Below are 27716 nucleotides of genomic sequence, written 5' to 3' on the forward strand. Positions count from 1 at the left end.
TCAAAGGACTGCTAATATAATGGCTAATACAACTAGCTGGGTAATTACTAAGGCAAAACTAGATTCTCGGCACTTAATTAAAATTGCCAATGTGAATAGGCATATTGTTTCCTGTGCCTTTGTATAGCTGCACAAAGGCACACTTCTCCCTAGGAAGGAAAGTGTCTATTATACGAAATGACATTTCAGTACACAATGATGGTGCTACTAACATGCAGTATTGCTTTACATTGAGGTAAAGATCACCAGCAATCTTTAAGGATGTGTTCTCAGGAAACACCAACTTTCACATGAAACAAAACACTTGGCTTCCAAGCTTCACCTGCCAGTTGGAGTTTAGTGATTCAGCTTTTTGCAAAAAATGAAGTCTTCGTCCTCCACCAGGTATATCGGTCCCTGATTTATGTGACATAATGACTGTGGTGAACCTTCCGGGAGAATCACAGTGTAAGACAAGCGCATGGCAGCAGAAGGCAGCTCACGCTTTCTGTTCCGTTGGAATGAACTCATTTGAACAAGTCATGGTATCAGATGATATCCATCTATCTCATCGAGTGTTTCTCATATTTCTGCAGGCTGGTGTTTTGTCACTGACAAACAAGAAGCCGCTCTTCCTGATGTTGAGTTTTAGTTCTTTATATTGTAAGCCTGTGTGATTTGTCACGCTCTATGGGGTTTTAACATTTTTTAAAAATAAATTAGCTCTGTGCAACATGAACCTGTACTTTTGTATGCCGGGCCTGAAGAAGGCAGCAGCCGCCTCGGAACGGCAGAGTCCCCGTTGTCTGCCAGGGCAGTGAAGATAGAACAGTCCAAGATGCCATCAGTCTAGAACAGGGAGCTGGTGGGGAGTTTCTGGCTGTTTCCTGGTGTACTGCCGATTGCACGGCCACCATTACACACTGATCACAGCCAGAGAACAGTCCATGCTCGGCTCTCCCTGAATGGTGATTACTGCGTTTGGCTAAGATTGTCGTCTTGTCCTTCTGAACCTTACTAGGCTGTTTTAGGTCTCAGTGTGGCTTCTGGCAAGCGGGAAATGCAAATGAAGTGTACTGTATGTAAGTTGTCGATAGGCTGTTGTCTGATTGCGTGTTATATAAATCAGGGTGTAGTCAGGCTAAGGCTGTCCCAGACACAAAACATCTCATTTCCCACTGTAGTCGTTTATGCTATGCTGAGTTTTTAGTCCTGTTTGCTCTTGGTTCTGAGTCTGCGCTTCCTGATACATAGTAGTTAAAAAAAGAAAAAAAATGAAGGGGGAGTTTCACAGAGTAATTTCTTGTTTCACAATTTCAAATACATCCTAGATATTCTGAACAAATCTACATCTCTGTGGAAAATAGCTCATAGTTTTTCCAGGCTGCTTTTGCATTGGCCAAAAAGCAAAACTGTGGAAAGTATTTTTTTTTCCCGGTCTCTGAGTTGATTCACTTATTTATATTTTAAAACTGACCAGTTTGACCTAATGACTGCTTCCTTGGCGTGACCTGTGAATTCATCTCTTGGAGTCCTGATCTAATTAGTCTCAATGCTTTCTTGTTTTCCTACTAATTGTGCATACAGTTTGATGCAGCCCCGCGGTACAATGAGATAAAATTCATTTTTCATGTCAGATAATGTAATTGTGACTTATTTTGTCATTGCAATTGCTGGAGAGAAATTAAGTTTGCTCAAATTGTAGGACATAAGGGATGGTTCACTGAAATGATTTTAAGAAGTTATAGTGTAGATAAAATGGGAAGTATTAAACATTTTGACAAATAAATGCAAAAGATATCTGAAGGATATTTTTCAGTGGTAGACCAACAATATGCCTTTTCATCAAGGAATGTAAGTGGCTATATATTGTTAGTAGAAAATACAGGAAATGGGTTACCATGAGCTGTCCTGTAAAAATGGGACCTCTGACTGTTGGTAACTTCCCGTTACACAACCGTGGAAAGTGTTTCCCACTCCACGAATGACTGGAAGGATGAGAAAATACAGCTGGATTAATATTTGCTGAGCCACTAATATGTGAACTAGAGATAAAATGATGAATGTGTTTACATGGAGCCTGCCCTTGAGGGCCACTGGTGACATTTTCTTCAGGTACGAGACAAAGATGATTTTGGGAATGACAGGTAGGAGAGTGCCTTGTGTTAATTTTTAAACCAGTGATTGTTTGGTTTGAAGAAATCTGGAATATTGGCTGATTGAGAAAGTAAAACTGGCAAAAGTTGTTCAATAAAGCTACTCTAGTATTGGAAACATCTAATCTGAAATGTCATAGCTTTTGAAAAGTCGTGCAAGAACAGAAGTCACACTCCTCATTTGATTAATGTATAATATTTGGAAGGAGGAGGTTGTTTATTCACGGATGAGGACAACAGAAACAATGAGTGAAAAGAATCTGAGTGTTAGAAGGTGGGCACAATTAACAGTCAGAATGTGCTGCTAAGTGATTCTTCTGTACCATTTAGGACTATGTCCAAGCACAAGCAACAGGAAAGATAACACCTGCTTGACACAACAAGCCTTGTGTGTGTGCAGGAAATCCAGAGGCTCTCTCCTTGTTCCTGCTGCTTCGTTATTGTGCCACCTTCCAGGTGTGGCCCTAATCCCTCCTGGCCCTGAGCCACAGGAAGAGCCCCAGGGACCACACATGCCTTTCAGATGATAGGATAGAGCAAAGGCTGTGCAATCAAAGAGGTGAAAGGGCGTAGGACCATGTCAGTTATGAAATCTTCATATACAGGTGTACTGTATCTTTTCCCTTATTGGTGGTTAAGTTTAGAGACAAAACAAGCTAGAAAACAGCTTCTCTTCATGTCAAACATGTGTATGACAAGTATGGAACAGGCCACGGGAGGGGGGCTAACCAGTGATTAACAGTAGGAGATTGACTTAACATAGGAAGGGCTCTGAGGGTTGTGGTTCATGAAGCAATAGCACCGGAAAAGCTGGGGGAGAGAAGCTAAGAGCAGACGTGTGAAAGTTTATTTGCAGAGGAGGGGTTGTGAAGGGCTGTGTGTCTGTGGTAATGGGCAGGGCATTTAACTTAGTTTTGTTTTTACTAACTTAGTTTTTCTTTTATTTAACTCAGTTTTATTAAAGACCTAGTTATTTTTATTTGAAAGATTTCAAGAGAAGGAGAGACAGAGAAAAACATCTTCCATCTGTATCACTCCCCAAATGGCTACAGCAACCACAGCTGTGTGGGGCAGAAGCTGGGAGCCAGGAACTTTTCAGGGTCTCCTACAAGAGAACAGGGTCCCAAGGACCTGGGCCATCCTCTGCTGCTTTTCTAGATCATAAGCAGGGAACTGGATCAGAAGTGGAACAGCCAGGACATGAACTGGCATCCATATGGAATGCTAGCGCCACAGAATGCAGCATTGGCCTGCTGTGCCACTGCACTGGTCTGAGACTGTTATGTTAAAAAAAAATTTTAAAAATTTAAAAAATAACCCTTGCCTTAGATTTATCACAAGCGTGATGCAAAGGCACTTGCAACTTATCCAGCAGGTGACTTGCTCATAGAAGATGACAGTAATCAACAGGTTCTTTCCGTATAGCTCTTAAGAACACTTGTACGATGAAATTCTTCTATCTCGGTGTTTATTTCCTTTTTCCACCCAAGTCCTTGGTTTCAGTAACATAATTTGGGCAGCAAAAATAAAACACTGAGGAAAACATATTTGTTACAAATAAATTGAAAGTGCATCTCAGGCTGTGATTTTCACATTAGTTCTAAATTTATCATCTTTCTATTTATAATTCTTCTCAGAATGTGTTTTGATATTCAAAACATGCGATGGACGTTTTAAGATGAAAAGATTCTTGATTTTTTTGCGTTTGCATGCATTAAATGCTTAAAATGAAAATATTTTCTTTTTTCTGTTTCACATTTGCGTACAAGGGTCATCATGGAGTTTCTAAAGAATGTTTTAACATCTCCCAAGGTGACTCTAGGTCTTACTGCCAGAGCAGTTCTTTGGTGGGAAATCCAGTCCTTTTTGAGCCCACGTTCCTTTCTGGTTTTAGAATGTTTTTCAGGTCCTGATAGAACCCATGGAAGCGATGAACTATAGTTTACATGTAGCTTTGAAGAGTACCATATATCATATTACATTTTTCCTTTAGGAAGAGATTTTTTCAAACCAATTCATTCTCTTTCCATTGTAAAGGAGATGTTAGTCAAAGTTCTGTTGTTTGGCAATACCATGTGTGAGTTTATGAATACTGATGTTTTACTGATTGTATAAATACTTCCAAAAAACAGTCCCTGGCTTATGGGGTTTTTGAAATAAGCTCTCCTGTGAATACGTCCTTGCATATACAGCTTCGACGCTGTTGTAACAGGATGTAGTCTCACATGTATAATCTCAGATACAGAAATTTCTTTACAGTTCCATTTGGAGAGAAAAAAAAATCCACACCCTCCAACCAACTTTGCCTTTAACGTACAATTTAGTCTTTTCTATAGAATAACAGGCATCAGGGTATGTGTTATCTGACTCAGCACATTAAGCTGTTGTTTGTGAGCCGAGGATCACGGTACTTGTAATCCGTGTCCTGGCGGATGTGTTTCCAGTCCAGCTCGTTGTTACTGTCCCTGGGAAGGCAGCAGATAGTGCCTCAAGTACTTGGACACATGCAGTGCACATGGGAAACCTGGAAGGAGTTTCTGGCTCTTTCTTTGTCCTGGCACAGCATTGGCCATTTAGGGAGTGACTTATGGAATGCATGATGTTCTTACTCTCTGTCACTTTGCTTTTTACATTAAAAAAATGATGTAACAGACATGGAGTTAGTTTATTTGACTGAACTTTTCCTAGCTGTACTTTACTAAATATCTTAAGTTCCTGGAGTGGTACTTCATAGAATATTAAAGTGAAGTGGGTGTGGCCTTAGAGACAGCAAATTGAGATTGTTATTTAGATGCTCTTCATGAGAAAGGAGTCAGTTCAGGTTGGTTTAACAAGCACTGACATATTGAACACCACTCTAGGCCCCATGTAAATTCAGAGGAATTAGGTACAGGCTTCATCCTCTGTGGGGTTTTAGATGGCTGGGGAAGGAAATAGAACATTTGGAAGCAGCCAAAATGATGAATGACAGATGAATCCTGCTTATTTGTGACCCAGGGTCTGCAGTGTGTTTGTTGATTCCTGGTGCGGAGTTGCAGGGAGCCGACTGTTTGCATCCCTGAAGATGTCTGATAGAAGCAGTGGCTGATTGAATTAATTGAAAGGCGAGAGGAGAGGTCATCCTGTCTGGTCCCTGTCCCTATGAAGGATGGCACAGAAACTCTCCCAGACAGATTGCGACCTGCTTTAATCAGCCGCTGGCATTATACCTACACCTGTGTGGTGACCCCTAAAATTGGGAAGAACGGTGAAAGACCTAGTCAGTCATCCAGGGGATTGACCACATTGCACAGAGGCGAGAATTGTTTTCGTTTTTCATCTGGCTGGTGGACTGCTACACACACACACACACACACACACACACACCCTGAAGTTTTATTTGAAAGTGTATGCACCCTAATCTGGAGGTAGTTGGGTTTGTTTTGATAAAGTTTGGTGCACATTCATTTCCTTTCACCACTTCAGTCGAATATGATAATTCTGATTTACTAGTTTCCACTGATACGTTACACTGGGGTAAGAGAGAACCATTACATAACACAACTAGGAGACCTTCCCATAACTATTATTCATTTTTTTTCCTATAATGCATTTAATTTCTTAAGGCTTTTAATTCCTCGTGGGCAAATTCATTTAGTACTTCCCTTATGTTCTATCTATTCTCTTGGAATTTAATTACAGTTGGAGACAAAGTGTGGCTAACATGAGGCAACATGATGTGAAAGGCAAGTGATAGAATTGGGTGATTAGGGTTCGGGCGGGTCCTGCTTCTGCCTGTCCGTGAGCAGGAGTGTTTCCTGAAGAATCCCTGAGTCCTCCCTCATATGTAACAAAGGAGAATTGGGCTGGGTTAGTGAGTTTCACACTTCCCCTATTGTTGATTCATTCTAGATTCATAATTACTGTGTATGACGACCTCCTTGACTCCTCACAGGTAGAATCAAAGCTTTAAGAAACATGACACCTGTTGTTGGCTACAGCACACTTGGTTTATTTTGAACTTGTCTCATCTGTAATCCACTGCATTGATTCCAACTACCTCTACCTGAAAATGTTTGTCAAAGCAGCAGACATGGGCGTTTTTATCTTCATTTTAGCACAAGAGTTTTTACTTTGCTAATTGGAGATTTTAAGGGTCCCTGTGCTCTGCAGCATTGTTGGCAAAAGCTTGAAATAAGAATGTGAAGCAACAGGAAGATAGACTAGAGAGTAGAAAGGGGAAGTTTCACTTATGTTACACTTAAAATATGATATCATACTTACCATTCAGCCTTTTTTTTTCGGTTAAAGAAAGCAGTGAGAGAATACTACAAGTAGCTTGCAAATAGAATGATTAAAATTGGATGCAGAATGATAGCAATGCCTTGGATACATTTCCCATTCCATCTCTTTCTCCAAGTCTTGGTTATAATTGACATCTCAGGGATTATAAATAATAATGAAAATGAAGATAACTCAGCATTGGAAACTTAAACCTGAACATAGATATGCCACAAATCAGGCAGGGCATACTTTCATAGTGCCACGTGAGTAGACAAGCTCTTTAGGAGGTGAGAGGTAGTGTGATTTTCAGGATCTGTCCTAACAGGACAACCCATCCAATTGATCATTCGTTAGGCAAGTGTGCAGTCTCATGGGGAGATGTTAGATTTCTGGGCTGGGCAGTGTGGCTTGGCTTCAGCGTCCCATCAGAATCCTCTTTTATCTCCCACTGTGCCTCGTGCTGCATTTACATGTCTCCATCTTCATTCCACCTGAACTTGATGCCACAGACCTGCCCCCCTCCCCCCACCACCCCGCACCCTCATTTCTGTCCCTGTTGCTTCCTTATCTGTTCTCCTGGTGCAGTCATGGGGTTGGGGATCTGTTTAGTTCTGTCTTCTCCCCTGCTGGAGGAAGATGAGAAACTGACTCCATCTAAACGGAAGGGCCCTCATAACCTCGCCCCAATAGGCTTGCTGCCACCCTGTTTCCTGGGGCCCGTCTGCATGGCCCTCATTTCATCTCCTTGTCCTGGCTCCCATCTCCCTTGTTGTAGGGCTTTGCCACTGCTGGCACTCTGCCCACCTACTTTCCTTGTCCATTCATTCCCATGTACCCTTCACATCTTCGTCCCTGTGTCACTGGCACTCAGGTCAGTTGTGTCTACTGTTGTGTCCAGCTGGGTGCTGCGGATATTCCACAAGATTAATGGATGATGATAAAATAACACTAAAAAAATGTCTTCTGCAGTGCCTACTGTTTTCAACACGTTCTTCCAGCTGTCTTACATGTTGCTTGAACAGTGAGCCTGAGACTGACCCCGCCATCCTGGACTCAGGGCCACCTTGGATGGGTTGAATGTCTGTTTACCCAGTACTGCCTTAAATCCCCGAGGTCTCAGCCTCCTTAAGGCCCACTGGCCTAAGTAAGTTTAGTGACCTTCAGGTTGAAACTGGATGCTCCACCAATCCCCTGAGGCATTTATCCCTGGTGTCTGTTTGCAGCCACATCTGCCAATCCCTGACCTGGCACTCATGGCACCACCTGGAGGCTATAAAGATGCCCCTGTGCTTTGTTCTTTCCCTCCTGTCCTCTCTCTCTCTGCTCTTCTGTCTCTCTCTGCTCTTCTGTCTCTCCTACTTTCTCCCCTGCTGAAATAAAGACCTCCTTGAGTGACTTGTTGCACCTGGCTTTTGGGTTTGTGGCAATAAAAGCCAACAGTGTCTACTATTTTCAGCACACTGTGTAGACTATCTCATATATGTTCACTTGCTCATTAAAAATACTATCAGTAACTTGTGCAGATGAGTAATTTCGAAATGGAGGTGATTAAGATACATTAAAAGCTTCTTAACTGGTAAGTAATGGTGTTGAGGTTTGAACCCAGGCCGACTGGCTACAGAGTGATATTCTTCATTACTGAAATGAACTGCTTTTTTATGTGTTGAAAATATTTGTTACGTTCTCCTTAATTTGTTTAATTCGACAAGTATTGCATCTTATAGAAAGTTAAATATTATATAATTTTGTAAAGATTTAGTTTTATTGGTCAGATTTACAGAGTAGAGAGACAGAAAGATCTTCCCTCTGCTGGCCCACTCCCCAAGTGGCTGCAAGGGCCAGAGTTAAGCTGATTCAAGGCCAGGAGCTTTTTCCTGGTCTCCTACGTGCAGGTGAAGGCTCCTAAGGCTTTGAGCCATCCTCGACTGCTTTCCCAGGCCACAAACAGGGAGCTGGATGGAAAGTGGAGCAGCCAAGATAAGAACCAGCACCCATATGGGATCCCGATACTTGTAATGCGAGGACTTTAGCCACTACACTAATGTGCCGGGCCCAGTATTATATAATTTTTAATATGATGAATAGATTAGCACCATTTTTTATATGTGTTATGTGCCCTGTAATGTCTCATTTATTCCTCATGATAATCGTGCGACATAGGTAACAAACTCCTCCTATTTTGTGAATTCAGAGTAAGACACTCCGAAGTAGGGCTTGAACTCGGGACTGTTCTTATCTCAGGTCCCAGGACTCTTTGCGTTTGTGCTTGTGTTATGGAAGAGGGGACTAAATCAGGGCCTACCAAGAAGCACGTAACTTTAATAAGATGATCAGAAAATGTTAAATATTAACATTGAATTGAACTTCCTGAATTATACTATGAATTCAATATAAATATTCCTACTACATTTGCTACAAAACATCATATATGAAGTATTTAACTCTAGAAGAAATATGACTGACATCTTTACTAATAGTCTAAAAATATTGGATAAAGATAACATGTCCTCAAATGGTATTTTATATTATGATTGTCACATTTTCTTAAATTAATTTTAAATATTGATGCAATTCAATAAAAGCTCCAATTTTCTTAAATTAGCTTAAATTATCCTAGAGTTGGTGAAACAACTCAGGTTTTTTTTTTTTTATCTGAAAGGCAGATTTTTACAGATAGGCAGAGACAGAGCGTCTTTTGTCCCCTGGTTCACTTCCCAGTTGGTCACAATGGTCACAAAAGGCTGAGGGGAGGAGTCTGCAATGCTGTGCAGGTATCCCACGTGGATGGCAGATGCCCTAGCACTTGGGTTATCATTGCTGTTTGCCTAATTGCATTAGCCAGGAGCTGGATGGGAAAAGGGGCAGCTGGAACTCCAGTCAGCACTCGGGTGGGATGCCTGGGTTGCAGGTGGCATTGCGCCATAATAATAATAATCTTAACCTATTGGCCCATACGTCAAGAAATGTAAAAATATGATTGAGTTGGCTTGAATTGCTGGTATAATATAAAAAGTGTTGAAAATATATTGGCATATTGATAAAATGAAGTAAAACCTCTAAGAGAATGTAAGATTTGATGAGTTCTAAGTGATTTTAGGTAATGTAGAAACATTTAAATTAATGTAAATTAATGTAAACCTAATGTAAAAAATTAGTAAAAGCATTTCTCAGTTAATACTCTCTTAGGAGAGCTGATTCATACTTTGGAAAACATTGTCAGGATCCCTACCTTATTGCAAATATGTTGAATATCAAGAAGTTAGATGTAAAAATCTGAATTTATTAAATGACTTAAGATTGTTATCTTAAAGATTAGACATAATTATAAACCAGGCTTTCCTGAAACACTGAAAAATTCTCGCTATAAGTGAAAAGTGAATACAGCATATTAAAATGCTATACATATTGAAAGAATTTATGACCTTATTGTTGCAAACGGCCTAAGGCAGTAAACTAGTATACAATGATGATTGCTTGACAGGCAGATGTTGTTTCTTTCTTTTACTCACTTTCATTTACTTCACTTCTAGTGAGCTGTGTGTATTTTGAGACAGAAAAAAAGCCATATTTTTAAAAGGCAAGTCTTGAGCCCCATCAGAGAGTCTGCAGTGGGTTAACAAATTAGTGGGGGAAGGGAGGTTAAATACTTTATGTGCTGAAGTGGAAAATATTCTGGGAAAATTTGAATTCATTTATGGGTGGGTATCTTTAAGATACTTTCAAGTGAGGAACTTATATTATTTTGAATCAAAATTTGTTTCTCATTTGCATGATCTAAGATGATTATGTAGAAAAATGCAAATGATTGACGTTAATCAAACAGCGTTTTCTTTGTCTGGGGGACTTTGGGAGCTCTCTAGGAAATAACTAGCTCTTTTGAATGTCTGTCTTTTGAACTGGTTGTTTTGCCTGAAGAGATCTTCTTCATCTGACTTGCCACTTGCTTTAGTTTTTCGGTGCTTTAAGAACCCTAGGGCATTGCCTGGAAATTGCAGCACCTGAAGGGGCCACCTGGCACCTGCCGGAAGCACTTTCCTTTCCTGCCAGGCTCAAAGGAGTTATTGTGGGTTGAGCTAGGGCTCTTCTGCAGGTTCATTTACAAGTGTCTCCTGATGTGTCCTCAGGCGTTGAGATTCTTGCTACTACATTCAAATTACACAAGAAGAGAAAGTGTAGGTGATTTTCAGCAGAGGATCCTTATCTTCTAATTTTCTTTGCCCTTTGTAAAGAGATAAGGCCAAGTCTCAAATTAGTTCCTTAGGCCAATGCATCTTTCTCTACAGGTCCTTGATAAAGTATGGTAAATTACCCAAAGTCAAGCTTCAGGTGTGGGATTCGCTTGTAAGGTTGATGTCATTTTGTGAAAAGAAATCCTATGGCTGTATAAATGTGCAGGGAAGTACAGTATTCTCCAAAGCTCACATACATTATTGATTCTATTTACTTATTTTTTTAATTTTGAATTTGATGGTACAATTATGTAGGGTCTGGGATCCCCTGTCAAAATTCCCTCCCCCTGACTGATTTTCCCGATATTGTTACAATAGTGTAGTCCTTCATTGATTTTATAAGTATGACTTTCTAATTATTATTAGCTTTGGCTATCATCAAAAATTCAGTCATCCTACTTGTGAATTTCAGCCTGCCAATTTTATCTCATGTGGGTGGCTGAAACTTAACAAGCAAAGTTGTGGCTTTTTTTTTTTTTTGTATTTAAGAAAAATGTTTAAAATGCTACAGCAATGTATTTCTTGGGTCCAACATGCTATAGCGTACAGGTTATGTGACTGCTTGCAATGCTGGAATCCCGTATAGACTCCTGCTGCAATTCTGACTGCTGCACTTTCAGTCCAGCTCCCTGCCAATGTACTTAGGAAATAAATAAAAGATGGCCCACATATTTGGGCTCCTGTACCCGTGTGAGAGACCAGAAAGAAATACCCAAAGCTCCTGGCTTTGGCCTGGCCTGTTCTAGCCATTGAGGCCATTTGGACAGCAAACTGGCAGATGGAAGACTCCCTCCCTCCCTCCCTCCCTCCTTCCCTCCCTCCCTCCCTCCTTCCCTCCCTCCCTCCCCTTTTTCCTCCATTCCTCCCTGCCTCTCTTATCTGTACCTCTGCCTTTCAAATAAATAAAATAAATCTTAAAAAAGGAATATAATTCTCTTGCTAGTTCATTTAAGCATGATCACTTGTTACTGTCAGTGTGTGTGGAAAAGTTCATATTATTTTATATTACTCTAACTTCTGTTCCACTCTTCTCTCTTTATGGACTGGGATTCATAATCTCTTTTACCAACTTATTTTAGGAAGCCAGACACTCATGACTAGTGGTTGCAGGTTAAGCAGGAAGTCAGAGAAACAAAATATATTTTCTTTAATTTCACAGAAAAGGAGGAATGGATTGGAAGTAGTTAGTGGCAGAGAGTTTGATTCTAAATTATGTTTGCTGACACAACTCTAAACTCTCGGGTAAATTGTGGCCACCACTTTGGCTCTACTGGCCAGTCCTCCAAGTGCTGAGATCCATATGGGCTCAGATTAATGTCCTGGTTGCTTCCCTTGCCATCTAGCTTTCTGCTAAGGCTGGTAAAGCAGTGGAAGATGCTTCAATACCTTGGCTCCTGGCTTCGGATCAACTCAACTCTGGCCATTGCGGTCATTTGGGGAGTGGGCCAGGGAACGCGTGATCTTTTCTCCACTATGTAAATCTGCCTTTCCAATAAAAAATCAATCTAAAAAAAAAGTGGGTAAATTTTTAAATTTTTAGTTCCTTTCTTTATACTAGAGTAACAGTTTAGGCCCCAGCACCTTGGCCTAGGGGCTAAAATTCTCACCCGGAGTGCGCCAAGATCCCATGTGGGCGCCAGTTCTAATCGGGGCAGCCCTGCTTCGCATCCAGCTCCCTGCTTGTGGCCTGGGAAGGAAGTCAAGGACTGCCTAAAGCCTTGGGACCCTGCACCTGTGTGGGAGATCCGAAACAGGCTCCTGGCTCTTGGCTTCGTATTGGCTCAGCTCTGGCTGTTGTAGCCATTTGGGGAGTAAACCAAAGGATGGAAGATCTTTCTCTCTGTCTCTCCTCCTCTCTGTATATCTGACTTGGCAGTAGAAATAAATACATCTTTTTTTGAAAGAGTAGCAGTTTAGCATGAAAAGTTGCTGTCTGTGAAATGCTTCCCCTCTTAACGTCAGGGCAGCAAAACAGAATTAATTTTTCATAAGCAAGTTGCTTCTAGAGATGGAACCTTTGTTCTGCTAACATTCGTTTGGATATTAATAACACTCTTAATGGGTCTTACAACATTCTGCACCTACAGTTGGCCCACCATAGATGTATGGAATTTCAAATCCTGCCTGAGGTTGCCTTGACAGGGCCGGATGCCACCCTCCCCACCCCCAACAATGCTCTATTGTGTTAGAACAAAAGGAAGAGGTGACAACTTTTCTTTTTGGTTAGGAACTCTTAAGGCAGCCAGGTAGTTGTTACCTTTCAGTGTGTGAAAGGAGCCACAGAAATGAGAACAACATAGTTAGGTTTAATGGAGCAAGAGAACCAGTCCTGGACTCAGCCTGCAAGTCTGACTCCCTCAGGCTAGGTTGTCCTTGCCTGTCCCTTCTCAACTGGAAGTCAGGGCCCTGGGGGGGAATACAGCTGGTCCTGAAAGATCAGAATCCGCAGACTGAAGGAATATTTTGCTTCTACAATAGAGTCAAACTTGGTGGACAGTATTGTCCATAAAGGTTTGTTTAAGGGAAGTTAACAGCCAAAAGTCCACTCCCCTGTCCCCAGCCAGACTGTGCCAGCACAGGGAGGAGGAGGAAGAGAAATGGGGACCTTGACCATGTCCATAAAAACCCCAGTCTGAATGCCGACTGTGGTCCAAAACCTTCACCAAGACACCCACCTGGTTCATCAGGCGAGGGGATTTGTGTCTTCACTTTTTGTTTTTCAAATACAAGGTGCTCAGACCACCTTCTCATTGCCCCTTGCTCAGCTGCATTCTTGTATGGATAGAAGTTCCCAGTGTTCAAATCCTTGGTAACAGAAGCAGGCTTGATGTATGGCTCTCATCTGACAATCATTGAGAAGGTTGTAGTTAAGTCAGGCTGGGGGCAGGAGGAACTCCCTGAAATGGTGTTTGGTGTTGTGTTGGGTGCTACCCAGGGGACCGCTTGCTGGATATTCCGTATTGTTTTGGAGGATTGGGTTTAGTGTTGCCTGTATAGGCACACCTTTGGGTAATCTTGCAGTGACCTTAGAGAAATAAAAAAAAATGCCCTGGAATCTAGAATTGCAGAGCTGAAGGGAACTGAGCTCCACGAGTGTGTCTAGAGCCATGTGACTGCTCAGTGGCATAGAGGAGAGCTGGACTCAGAACTCCCGGTGCTCCTCTGGCGCCCGCTCTAGTCAGTCATATTTCCTTGTCTAGGGCCTGTGTTTTCATCCTTTTGCAATGTGGTAAGAACCCATTGTGTGTGTGTGTGTGTGTGTGTGTGTGTGTGTGTGTGGCGGCTTAGGAAATATTCCTACAAAATTGAACATTTCATATCTGTTTCCCAGCCTCCTTTTACTGTATCACTGCAGGCCAGTTGGTTTAGATTCAGCAGAAGTGACTAGCCTTGCCGTACAGATAGCGATTGCTCTCTGGCATGTGGTGCTGTTCTTGGCATAGTTGTCATTCGTCTGAAGCCCCTGTACTACACAGGTGTAGCATATGGCATTAGGACATGTGCGAAGTCAAAGATGGCAGTGTTATTCCTGGTTATCACTAGTGAGGCATATTGAGATCTTGTAGAACTCAGAATGACTTTTAGAGTTCGTCCTATGTGCATAAATGTATTTATTCATAACAGGCTCATGAATTTCCTTCTCTCTCCTGCCATTCTCTCAGCAGCACCTCCAAGACATGATTTAATTATTTAAAAGAGTTGCTGCATTTGTGAGAAAAAGTCAAGAAAGGATTGCAAAACAAAATATTTTTTAACCTGCAAACTGAGAGCCCGAGATAATTTCTACCTCATGCTGAGGCTACAGCGCGAACACAACCAACCGTTGGTTTCCTGTGAATACAGACAGTGATAGGACTTCCCTTCTGTTTTGTCCTGAGCTGACCAGCTGTTTCTTGGATCATCGTTACATTAATATAGGACGCTTTATATACCCAATTTTAAAATGAAAACAGCCTTCTGACATTTCCACTCAGAAAACTCAACTCCATCCTGAGCAATGGGAAATGCATCGCAAGGAAAATCCTGAAACCTTCAGAAAGAATCAGAGCATTTAAAGTCCCTGGCATGGGCCCAGCGCAGTAGCCTAGTGGCTAAAGTCCTCACCTCGCACGTGCTGGGATCCCATTTGGGCGCTGGTTCTAGTCCTGCCCGTCCTGCTTCCCATCTGGCTCCCTGTGATGGCCTGGGAAAGTAGTCGGAGAACAGCCCAAAGCCTTGGGACCCTGAACCTGTGTGGGAGACCCAGAAGAAACTTCTGACTCCTGGCTTTGACTCAGGAGCTCACCAGCCATTGTGGCCATTTGGGGAGATCTTCCTCTCTATCTCTTCTCTCTGTATATCTGACATTCCAATTAAAAATGGATCTTAAAAAAAAAAATAAGATCTCTGGCAGGCTCATCTTAGGGATCCGCACTGTAATGAGCAGCCTGCTTTTCAAAGGGGAACTTGTTTACCTTTTTGCCAAGGAGAACTGAAAACTAGGATGTTCCATTGTGTCATGTAAACAGCCCAAAGAACAGGTGGCACACTGGGGGACCAGTTAAGACTTTGCTAGAGGATTCAGAAACATAAGGTAGTCAGAAGTCTTAGAGTTCATTAATGAAAACATAAAACAATCTTTATATAAAATTCATAGGGCTCACTTCATAGTCCAGCATACAGGCACTTCCATTCTATGTTGTTAATTTTAAACCCTACTCTAAAAACACATCACAACTTTATAATCAGTGGTATATTGAATGGTGTCCAACGTACAGCCCTCGACAATGTTTAGTACTGTATAGCAATGCGTTAGTGCCACAAAGTGTGAGAAACTATAGTGTGATGAAATGTTACACTCGGTTACATTGATGAGTCACTGTCAGCTTCCCGAGTTCCTGTTTGGGATAAATGAGAGAATCCCAGGCAGAATGAGAGGCGCCAACTCCAGCTGCTGAAAAGGCTCCTGTGGTGTTAGGGAACAGGACAATGCATTGTTCAAACAGCTGTAAAGAAATCAAGAGATTTGCTGTTAAATTTAGAACCAGTAGTCTAGCTTCTCACCATTTGCTTACATGGATTTGTGCAAAAAATCATGATGTGGACCGTCTCATGTGACGCAGTCACCAGACACACTTCTGAACTTTTACCTTAAAAAGAATGGAAAGCTCAAAGCTTCATGTTTTATCTTTACTTGAATTGTAGTTTATAATTATTCAAGGAACAAACCATTAGAGCAATCAGTTTTAAGCATTTTCATTTAATGAGATGGTGTGGTACTCGAGAGTATACATTTATGCATCCGAGTTCAATTTATTAAAAGTAAAGTCAAGTAAGATATGTATATTAAGTTGAGGTATCTATAATCGACAAGGCAAATGTGCATAATTATATTTCAATTATTAAATGCTGAAGAATATCTTACAGATTAGGAACTTGCAGTGTCATTTAAATTGTAGTATAGAAAACCTATAACATTTATGGGTCATGCATTCCTGCTGTAAGAAGTACCTCATGGATTGTGGGGAATTTCCAAATTCTTTAACATTCTCAGTGATTGTTTTCTGTGAAGTGGTTAGGTTAGGCATTTTCTTCCATTTGTATACTTCCTGTACACCCTTCCCTCTCTAGGAATGGAAATATGGAAACCTTCCTTTTTCTCTAAATTCTCTGGAGGAAACAATCAGATAAACAGAGGTGTGTGTGTTCATTGGTTCAGCAAAGTGCTCTGCGGAGCAGCAGTTCAAGCAGTCTGGTCTGGAGTGTTAGACACAGTGATGTAAATCCCCCTGCTGCCCTGAGGCCCACACTCGCACCCTCCTGTGCTGCTCCAGCCTGCTCTCCCTTCCTTTGCTGGTTTTCCTTACTCTTTTATTTTCTGTTTCCACATTTCCCAGAGGAAAACATTTAATTCCTTACATTTTCTTGTTTACAGATCTTTTATGGTTTTTCCTTCTATTTTTGACATCAGCTTCAGGCCTTCCTGTGTTTCTAAAGCTTTGACTTATAGTTGTTGGGAGTTCTCGTCTTTAGACTCTTCATCTGGTGGGAGGGGGAAGTATTTGAAAAGATTTCCTTGTGGTTATACAAATCACAGATTCCTGTTGCCTGGAAGTTGGCTCCTGGAGTCCCGCAGACACACCTGCAGGTGACCAAGTCTCTTGCACAGTATGGCTTGTTGTTTGCATCCAACCTTATGTACATCCTTCTCCAGATTGTCACAGTATATAACAGTATATAAAAGCAATGCAGTTTCATTGTATTTAGGCAGTAATGACAAGAAAAAGTCTGCATATGTCCAGGAAAGAAATGTTTTGGTTTTGAGTCTGTTTCATTTGTATGTGGTTGAATCCACTGAGAAGTCAGCGTAATGGCAGACATGAGAAGCTGGCATGCCCTCCAGCAGCGGAGAAGAAACAGTGTCCCTTGTGATTGAGACCAGGAAAAATGTATAGTAATTGAATGGATCAGAGCGGTTGCAATGACCATTACCTTTGTCTAGAAGAAAGTTACCAATTGAAACATACCCAAATACGAGATTGTTTCAGTTCAACTGCTCAAATGTGTCCAGCATGGGCTTTGATGTTCATAAAGTAAAGATTTGGGGTTGGTGTTGTGGCATAGCAGGTTAAGCCATCTGCTGGCATCCCATGTTATTGGTTCCAATCCCAGCTGATCTGCTAGCCATCCAGCTCTGATAATCCACCTGGGAAATCAGAGGAGGATGGCTGAAACACAAAGGCCCTGGCAGACCCAGATGGAGTTCTGGGTTCCTGGCCTCAGCCCAGCTCAACCCTGGCAGGCCCAGATGGAGTTCTGCGCTACTGGCCTGAGCCCAGCTCAGCCCTGGCAGCTAGGATCGTTTGAGGAGTGAAAAGCAAATAGAAGATCTCTCTCGGTCCCCACCCTCCCTGTCTCCTTCCCCTACCCATACTTCTAATCCCACCTTTTCTCTCTCTCTCTCTCTCTCTCTCTCTCTCTCTCTCTCTCTCTCTCTCTCTCTCTCTCTCTCTCTCTCTCTTTCTCTCCCTGCTCCTCCCTCTGTTACTCTCTCTCACCCTCTCACCCACTTCATTAGTCACTCTGCCTTTGAAGTAAATAGCAATACAGTCTTTAAATAAGCAAAGATCTGTTGAATTTCTCATGATAGTTTAAAGGACTCACATTTGGTTCTCCAGATGTTACAGTTGTGTAGGGTTTGGAAGAAACGTGGAGCTGAAAGCTGTTGGAAGAATTCTGTAATAAGCCCCCGAAGCCTTTGGACAATTGTTTTTTCAGGAATGTGTAACCTTTTGCTACCTACCACATTTTCTGGGGACTGAGAAAACGCTGTGTTTTCAGTGTGAGACTCGGGAATTCTTTCTAAGTCGTCTGTATTCTCGCCACGTGACTATAATCTTCATGAGTCTGTTTGCTCATTTCAGAATGAGACTGTTGGATCAGAGCTAATCTCTAATTTATCTTCCTTTTAAGCTGCTCTGTTCTTGCATAAATGATAAACACTGGCTTAAAGGTAATTTCCAGTGTTAATTCTCAATCTGAAACATGCCTCAGCAAAGATGCAGTTATTTTGAAAGAAAGCTTTCTAAACAATCTACCTCATTTTAATAAAAAAATAAAATACGAAATGGAGTTTAAAATAAAATGAACAGAGTGAGTCCTTCCAAGATAACTAGAGCCACTTAAGGAAATACTGTCGAATAATAGCTGTAAAAAGCCTCCGAGACAGAGGTCATGCAACACAAGAGCAGATCTGGGCGTATGGGAAGACTTTATTTTGGAACATTATTTAAATGCTGCTTCCAGAGGGGAGGTAGGCGAACACAATGACGTGCGGCATCTCAAAGATCAAGTCACTACCAATATGTGATGAAATTCCAAAAAATGTAACAGGACTCAATATGGTAGAAATAGATACCTCTCTTTGTTATTTTGTCTTTTTCTTGCTAATGAAAGTTTGTGTTCTTTTCCAAACAAACACTTCAATCTTCAGTGTAAAAGTCTGACTCAGTAAGTCTTGTCTGAAGCAGTCAGAAGGAAATCAAAGAATTGTATCACATTCAGAGTGCTTCAGTGTCGGGCATTGCCGCCCTCAATCCTTGTCTTACGGAAACCTAAAGCACCAATGGGTGGTTTCCTTTTATTTTGCAGGCCTGGAGCGAATCGCTCGAGATTCCTCGTATGAACAGGAAGGGAAGGTGCAATTTGTCATTGATGCTGTATATTCCATGGCGTATGCTCTGCACAATATGCACAAAGATCTCTGTCCCGGATACATTGGCTTGTGCCCACGAATGAGTACCATTGATGGGAAAGAGCTCCTTGGTTATATTCGAGCTGTAAATTTTAACGGTAAGTTAACAAATTTTTTTTTGTTTGTTTCTAAATTCTTTAGGCGTGACAGGGTGTGTTTTTCTTCCCATTTATGGAAGACACCAAGCAGAATGGAAAACGCAGGATTAGAAGCAGTTCCCCTTTTTAATCAGACGTGTGAGTTTTTCCACCTGCTTTTTAATTTCAGACATATTTTTTGTGCTACCATTAATCTGTTCCCGAAAGAAGCAAACGTTAAAAATAAACCTCTATCAATCAAAATAGGCTACTTAAATATCACTATTTCAGACATAAGTTGGAAGGCTCATTTGAAACCATTAAAAGCAGTGTAGATTTCTTTGAAAAGGTTCTGCATATGCTGTCATCACAGATTGTAGACATTTTGCTTGAAACTGATTTTAATCTTTTTAAACAGAAAGCTGACTGAAGAATACAGATGATGACAAGTTGCTGTATATTCTGAAAGTGTTGAGTTTCTGTGTTGTCTCTTCTTTCTTTGCATTTTTCTCAATGATTTAGCTGATTGCAAACAAGATATTGCCTACAGTGCAGGGTGGCTGTGATTCTTTCCGATGATAAAATCAGAGCTATTGCTTCTGTACCAGTGCCACAACCACTGGTTCAGAACTCACTGGAGTGTCTTGGCTTGAGGATAGCTGAACTTCTCTGAAGTGATGGAATTATTGAATGCTGCTTTTCTTTCAGAAAAGTTGTAACGGTTGCTGCCCATGACTTTGACCATTATTTTCAAATGAAATGATACAGTGTTCTGAGCTGTCCAAGGCTTTCTGGTTTGACTGTGATCCGCACAATGCAGATACCTCTGAGCCACGCACCATGCTGGCCTGCCCATCACAACACACTCGAGTGACCCCAGCTGCCAACTTGCTCAGAAATGTACGAGGTCATCTTCCATTTAGAATTCAAGTGGAAACTTGTTCTTTGTCTTTGTTCAGGCAACATAAGGCAGAATTTGGTTTGCATTCAACATTAAATAGCCTTTCTTTATTTCTTTTTGAAGAACTGAGAAACAATCCTTTGTTTTAAACATTTGAGAAAATTTTCAAATGTTTTTTATACAATTGTCACGTTGGGGAAAAGAGGAAGGTTGGGCAAAAAAGTAAGGTTACTTACTATAACGTGAGGCTGGGAAACACTTCATTCACTAAATGTTCTTAGGGTTTGAGGAGAAGAGAAAGTGAATGAGCCAATTTTCTCAATAACTGAAGTTCATCTCCAGGGGACAGGGCTGTCTTTGAAAGAAGCACTGGTTGAAAACATTTTGAAGGTGAATTACAAGTTTCTTTTTTGGCTTAAACATAGATCAAAATCTAGCCATTCCAGGATGATTTCAATTATTGTACTATAATGATGCTATTAAAAATCATTAAGGAATGTCTTAGTGTCTGACAACTAATAAGACAAGCTGCCTCTGGACTCCTGTGATCTGAGTTCTTTTCCATTTTTATGATTTTTAAAATTCTCTTTGCTCATCCTCTGTTGGCTGTTGCTTGTCTTTAGTGATGATTCCTCGAATAAGTTGCTTTTTAAAAATCCACCATGGAAAGGGGAGCAAACAACAATTTTCATTGATTTAGTCAAGAGGTAGTTATTTTGCATATAGATTGTGCTAGGTGTTTAAGATACTCTGTTGGCAAAATAGCTGTGGGATGTGAAGTTCTTAGGGAACACAGATCTGCACTTGTATCATCTGCAGTGAGTGTTGGGCAGCAAGGTGTGCTGGAAGCTTAGAGTTGATAATAAGGCAAATTTCCCTGCTCCACAGAATTGGGGGCAATGGCATCTAGAGGAGATGTGTGTCTGAGATAAGGGTGGGGCAGTAAGAGGGGCACATGGCGCAGGTGAGAACTTACAGGCCATTCCTCAGGTTTGTTCTTCATTTACAAAAGTAGTAGGGACCTGTTGGAACATGCAGGACTCTATCTGGTGCTAGAGTAAGGGGACCCTGGATGAGAAGCACTGGGAATTGATGAATTGGAGCGTAAGAACTTTAAAGACCCTCTTTGAGCTCTTTGGAGGTTTATTTTGATAAACTTGAGATTTGGCTAAGATCCAACACCTGACAATACAGGGTAAGAGGCTTGAATATAAGCAGGTTATCATTTATGTATATACTACTGAATTTCAATAGTTTCGGATATTGATTTTTTAAAGGAAATTTGTCATGATCTATCAATGTTCACTCAGTATTAATACTTTGTGGTTAAAAAAATTGTCAGGTTGTTTGAAGGGCACTGTCAACTTCTGGTGCACTTCTGGTATGCTTCTGGTAGCCAGAAGCAAGGACTGCATTGAGGTCTCTAACAGTCCAACAAAGGAACATTCTGTGGACACATTGTGTTCTTAGTAGGCTAGAAGCAAGCCTGACTCTTTTCGGGACACAGTGACTTTGCTTGAAAATTGTTCCTAAAAGAAAGATCTCCTGTGATGAGACTTACACAGCTAAATGAACCATGTTGTTTAGCAAAATTTTGTAGCAAAAGCAGAAACTTTTTTTTTGACTCTTTTGCCTCTGTTCTGGCAATCAAACATGAGATGGATAATGTCGGGTCCCACTGAAGGTGCTCACAGGGGAGGAAGGCGATCTTCCTGAATCCAGATTTATGGCTCTTTGCAATTCTGATCTGGGGTGCGCCGTGCTCTAAAGCATAAATACAGACAACCACCCTTTATATGGCTTTTAGAACTCCATCATCATTTCCAGAAATCTTGTCAGTTTGAAGAACTGCTCAGATAAAGAGCCATAGCATGGTCAATGTATTTGCTTGAGATCCACTTACTGATTCTGGGGGTCCATTTCAGGAACCTGGTAGCTGAAGGGTTCCTACTGGCAACCCACCTATCCTTGCTCCTCGCTGGGCTTTCGTTAGTTGATAAGTGGATGCTTAGGTTTGTGTTCTTTGTCCATAACCTGGCAAATAGGTATCTTACATAGTTAATTGGATATCAATACAGAGGATGATGTTGGTGGTGATCAGTATTCTTACACCCTTATCATGGAATATATAGGCAGTGGAGTTCCCAAAGTCTGGAATTGCATGGAGGTCACTGGTCAAGCTAATTATTCCCCAGGAACAATTTTGATCATCTCAAGAGAGCCCACATGTGGTCAGTTTGAACCAGAATTGCTAACTCTAAATGACAATAAAACATTGCATACCAGAAGGATTTTACCGTGGTTATTGCCAGTTATCAAAGAGTTATCAAGAGTTATATTCTTGGTTATATCTTGGGTGAGATATAAGATTTACTTTCAAGTGATTAAAAGCATTGCACTATTGGGTGAAACTTCTTGGTAATGCCTATTTAAGTATTGGATAGTAGGTTTCTCCAAACGTAATAGAGACCTGTCAAACTGTTTTGTATTAATTTAATGCTGATTTTCATGGTTTCTGTTGGTTTAAAAAGCCTTAGCCCTATGTCTCAATTTGAAGGAAGACTTTTGTAGTTTATAAGGGAGTGAATTGAGGTAGGCAAGGCAACTGGATGCTGCTCAAGGCTAAACAGAACTATATTTAATATTTATTCCTAGATTATAGTCCAAGTGAGTGATCTCTTGGATAAGTAATGGTGTAAAGATGCCTGCTTTAAAAGATCAAGCTTTCAGTGTATTGATTAACTGAGCAAGCAAACAACATATTAGAATTTAGAATGACAAGTTATGGCTACTTCAGCCCAGACTCATTAATTAAAGTAACTAAATAAAGGTAAAATATTTGGTCAAACTATTGAACTTCAAAGTAGCTTATGACATAAAAACATCATAGCATGTATGGTGGTTTGAATGATTTTACCTAGGCTGATTTTTCAGTCATTAGAGATTTCCTTGTGCCATCTTCTGCACCTGTATTGTGAACACACTTACATTGGAACATGTCTAAAATTATCCATGGTTTCCTTGCAAGATTTATCCACTTCTCTCTCAACTTGGGAAGCCAGAGGGAACAAAGACTTTCCTTTTAGACTTTCCTTTTAGACTTTTATTGTTACTGTTTGAAAAAAATGCTGTTTCTATAAATTTTTAAATTCTAAGATTTATCAAAAGAAAACCATAAAATAAAGAAGTTCAGATGTTTTAGGAACCTAAGTAGCTATGTCAATTCCTTACTCCAAGGCAATAAAATATTAATACTGTACATCTTGTATAGAATCAAAGATTTTTCTGTTGCTATGAGACCATTCTTTGTCTTAAAGAAAAAGTATTCGAAAGGATTCTTGAAGTATTCTCTCCACTCTTTCTTCCTGTGGTGTAGGGCTTATGCCAAGGATAGGCCAAGCACAGTAGCACATTAAGTGCCATTTGATTGTACGTGACATGTGTGTCATTTTTTAAATTTCATACACACTTTACACATGAATTCTGAAAGCGAATTTACAGTCATTTTAGTGCACTTGGATTTTGACCCATCACCTGAAGTCAGATGTGAAATATTCCTGTTGTGACGTTATGTCAGAATTCTGATGTTTCACATTTTGGAGCATTTCACATTTTAAAAATGAATGGCATATATAGTAACAGTGAATATATAGAAGCAAATAAGGGATTGATTTGAGATTAAGGGTTATCAATTGATGGAAGACAACATGATTTTTTCTGTTCCCTTCAAAATCACATCCCTTTCTTTTTAAAATGGAGGAAAGTGTGTGACAGAATAGCTCCTATGTCATTAGGAGTAATTATTTTCTGGTGATAGTTTGCTTCCAAAAGACTCTGCTCTAAAAATATAATGAAAGTTTGATTATTTTTCCCTTTCATCTTACTAACTCTTATAATTACATTAAGTTTTAATCACAAAATTAGTTTAAAAGGGAAGTCTCTGAATGAGAAAATTCTTTGTAATTCCGGTGCCTAATTGTTACACTTTGGGGATTCAAGGTCTTTAACTTTTTGGATGACTTACAAAACCACAATTATAATGTAACTTTTCTTTTGGGCCATATCTACACCTTTGTAGCAATACTAAATGAACAAGTTAAGACGTGTGTTTATAGTACCTACGTATAGATGCCAGAAAGTGTCATTTGGCATTTATTCCTGCTGTTACAGTGGCATTAGCAGGGCACTGAATCAGAACAGGAGCAGCCATGATCGAAGAGTGTTCTCCAGGGCTTCTAGTATTGCACCACGTGGTTTGACCTGCTATCCCATAGTGTAGACCTGAACCCTCTTTCATTTTTTTCTTAATAATTTGACTAGAAGTGAGATACATATCTGACAGGTCAAAAGGATATAATAGAAATCTCTTAAATTATTTGGTAATTCCCAATTTACTCAATCCTGCTAAAGAAAATTCTCAATTCCATCACATCCTGTTTTTCTTTGCTGGTTTCCTAGTTTGTATATAGGCAATTCTGAATTGTAGTAACTGATAAGTCACATGGAGAAATCTGACCTGGCCTGGTGCCAGCATTGTGGCCTTGTGTGTTAAGCTGCTACTTGCAGCGTTGGCATCCAGTGTGTGTCTGTTGGAGTCCTGGCTGTTTCACTTCCATTCCAGCTCCCTGCTAATGTGCCTGGAAAGCAGTGGTGGTTGGCCAAGGTGCTTGGGCTTCTGCATCCAGGTGGGTGATATAAAAGTTGCTCCTGACTTAGGTCTGAGCTCTGTGGCCATTTGGAGAGTGCACCAGCAGATGGGAGAGCCCTTTCTCTGTAATTCTACCTTTTAATATAGAATAAATATCCAATAAACAACTTGTGACCCATGAATAAAGGAATTAAAAAAGGTTATTTCCTTTGACTCCTTGAAACGTTCTTAACTTCCTTTTTCTTCTCTATCGGTATAAACTTCAGGCTTTTATGAAATTTTATATACCCTTATTGCTCTACTCTTCAAAAAAATTTAACAAAATGAGGAATTATGCTTACTGGCTGTTCTCTTCAACCCCCACCCCAGCACACATGAGCGGAATATAACACAGACATGGAAATGGGAAATAAGTCTACCTAACTATGACTTGAAACCTGGAAAATCCCTAAACCATTTCTAGAACTACAAAGTCCATATCTTAGGAAGAAGCTCAGGGTTGTTGGGAGTTCTCTTGTGCCGTTGCACCTTTGTGCAGTATGTCATTGTCTTAACTCTTAACTCCTGACACTATGATGAGCTGCTTTTGTCTTTCACATCAGCAAATTTGCCTAAGTTTTACTGTTTTATTTCATGGCAATTTTTGATAAAAAGGTACATTTTGTTTTACCATTATCTCTCTCCTTTATCATTAAATTCAAGTATTTAAATTTACTTTATTAAATAGCCAGTGTTAAATTTTTAAAGCCTGAAGAATTATTTTATGAAATAATATTCAATATATATTGAGATATCAATTTGGGAAAAATTAAATTTTAAGTACAATATCTATAATATATTTGACTATGGTAAAAGAAATACTACCCTGAGGAATCTTCCCATCTTGCTCATGTTAGTATTAGTGGAAATAATAATTTTTTTACACAAGGTTTTGTTTCATGGCTAAAGTGAATGCAACAGTATAGAAGCATCCATCTACCTTAGCATTCCCTCTCGATGTGCATTCTGGGAATTTTGACAAGTGTGTAGCAACAGATGTCCCCCAATGTAGAACCATAAGGAAGAGCTGTAACCGTCTTGAATATTGTTTAACCTGTGTGTATTCTTGCCTCTTTTTGCCCACCACCAATAAGCATTGATCTTTTTACTGTTCCTGTGGTTTTGTGACTGTTGGGATATCATCACAGTTGGCTTAATACTCTGACTTCCAATTCACTTCTTCCACATAGCAACATGCGTTGGAGTTTCCTCCATGACTTTTCATGGCTGGACAGTTAATTTGTTTCCCTATGGAGTGATTTTTCACTATCTAGATGTACTGCATCTATTCATCATTTCACTGAAGGGCTGTGTTTTGCTTCTAAGTTTTAGCCATTATGAATAAAGCTACAGTCAGTACCCATGTGTAGGGATTTGCCTTGATGCAGGTTCCCAACTGGTTTGGGTGAAAAGCACCAAGCTTGACTGCACAAACAAAGCAACATTATGTTGTTCTTTATATGGAATTCAAACAAATTTCCAAAATTGCTTGTTTTTTATATCTGTACGCGCAATGGATACAAGTTGTTTTGCTTCTGAAGCGCAAGTGCACTTGGTTGTGTCAATGTTTTGGGTCCTGAACATTCTAAAATTATTTTGATGTCCAATGCCGTGATGTCTTCTGATAAGCATCTTTTTAAATGATTTTTTCCATTTGCACATCTTTTTGTAAAATGTTTATTCAGCTTTTTGCCATTTGTAATTTAGACTGCTTTTTTTTTTTCCTGCCGGTTTTTAAGCGTTAGAGATTGTACATTTGGAAAGACTGTTCTGTCAATGTGTCATTTGTAGGTGTGTTCTCCCAATCGTGGCCTGTCTTCTGATCTCTTAAGTTTCTTTAACAAAGATGCTTTTGCTTTTAATCCAACCTAGCTTCTCAATTATTTCTTTCATTGATTGCATATCTGGTGTTGCAGGTAAAACATCATTGTCATTCCCAAGTTTATTGCAATTTCCTCTCATCTTCTGAGAGTTTAACAGCCTTGCTGCTCTGTTTGGGTGCATGGTGCATATTGAGTTAACCTTGGTATCAGGTTGGTTTCCATATATCGGCATATGGATGTTCAGTTGCTCTAGGACAATAATGTTGAACATTTTGTTTCTCTGCTTTAAAGGGTTTTTTTCCTTGGTATTTATAGAGGCTGAAATTAAAGTTGGAGGCTATTGTTTTCATGCATCTGAAAAATAATAGCTCTAGAAAAGAGCTTTGGATATTTCCTTTAGAGATTTGGATCATATGGAAGTGTCCAGATGTCATTAGAAGTAAAGTAAGATATGCTGTAGAGCTGGAATAGAGCTGTGGGCTCTTTGCTTGTGTGTCTTATTGTGGTTGTTTTTGTGATTGGACTGAAGGATAATAAATACAGTATTTTTCCAACAATTCTAGAAGTAAAAATTTACAAAGTTGAGTTGAAAAATTACCCAGTGAAAATACTATTGCGTAGGGCTAATCTGTGTCCCAGTGGTTGGGTACTTGATCAATGCACATAGACGTTAATGCAGCTCTTAGGGAGCGGCATTCCTGGCTATTGCAGTTGTCATCGTTATCATGAAGACTTACTCCTTGAGTGCCTGGCTATTTCAGTCTTTGTCCCAGGCTCTCAAGAGACAGAAATGACACATCCAGCTGCTTCTCTAGGCTTTTCTAGAATGTTTGATATATCTGTGTAAGATTTTCCAATTGTTTATTTTGTTTTCTTTCTCTTAGCATGCAGTACTTTAATTTTGCCAAGGAGAAAATCACATTTGTGTTTCCCAACGTAGCTGTAAGTAACAACGTGCTGGAGTTGTTACAAAAGCTAGAGTGGCTCCATTCCCCGGTGCTGGGCAGACATACGAGAAACTGCTACTCGCTTGTGCCATGCGCTCATTTCCACACCTGTTCAGGAAGGTTGTCTGCCTTGTCTGTTTCATTGCAGTCAGGGGATGCTGCCGAGGATTCACAAAAAGCTTCAGCCTGATACTTTGAATTTTTCCCAGGCGGTATGAAAATAAGAGTTAGTTGAATATATTTTTCCATTTGACTAGATAAACTTTAATCAAAGCTGGAAGAGAACAGACACTTCTGCTACTCTGCTTAGGTGTGGGAGAGAATTTCTATTCCGCTTGTCCAAGACTGTAATTATCTAGTATATCTGGATAAGAATTCTTTCCTTCTCTTTGTAAACACAGTCTATCTGCTTCAGCAGGGG

General features: G+C 40.3%; 1 protein-coding gene across 1 annotated transcript in view; it reads left to right on the top strand.

Annotated features, from left to right (window-relative positions):
* Nucleotides 1–27716, top strand: part of GRM8 (glutamate metabotropic receptor 8) — a 570939-nt gene that overhangs the window by 363714 nt on the left and 179509 nt on the right. Inside the window, exon 6 of the mRNA XM_036497284.2 lies at nucleotides 18758–18958. Coding sequence (XP_036353177.2) covers nucleotides 18758–18958 — 201 coding nt within the window. The remainder of the gene's footprint in view (nucleotides 1–18757; nucleotides 18959–27716) is intronic.

Source organism: Ochotona princeps, chromosome 25 (genome assembly GCF_030435755.1).
Source record: "Ochotona princeps isolate mOchPri1 chromosome 25, mOchPri1.hap1, whole genome shotgun sequence".
NCBI lineage: Eukaryota > Metazoa > Chordata > Mammalia > Lagomorpha > Ochotonidae > Ochotona > Ochotona princeps.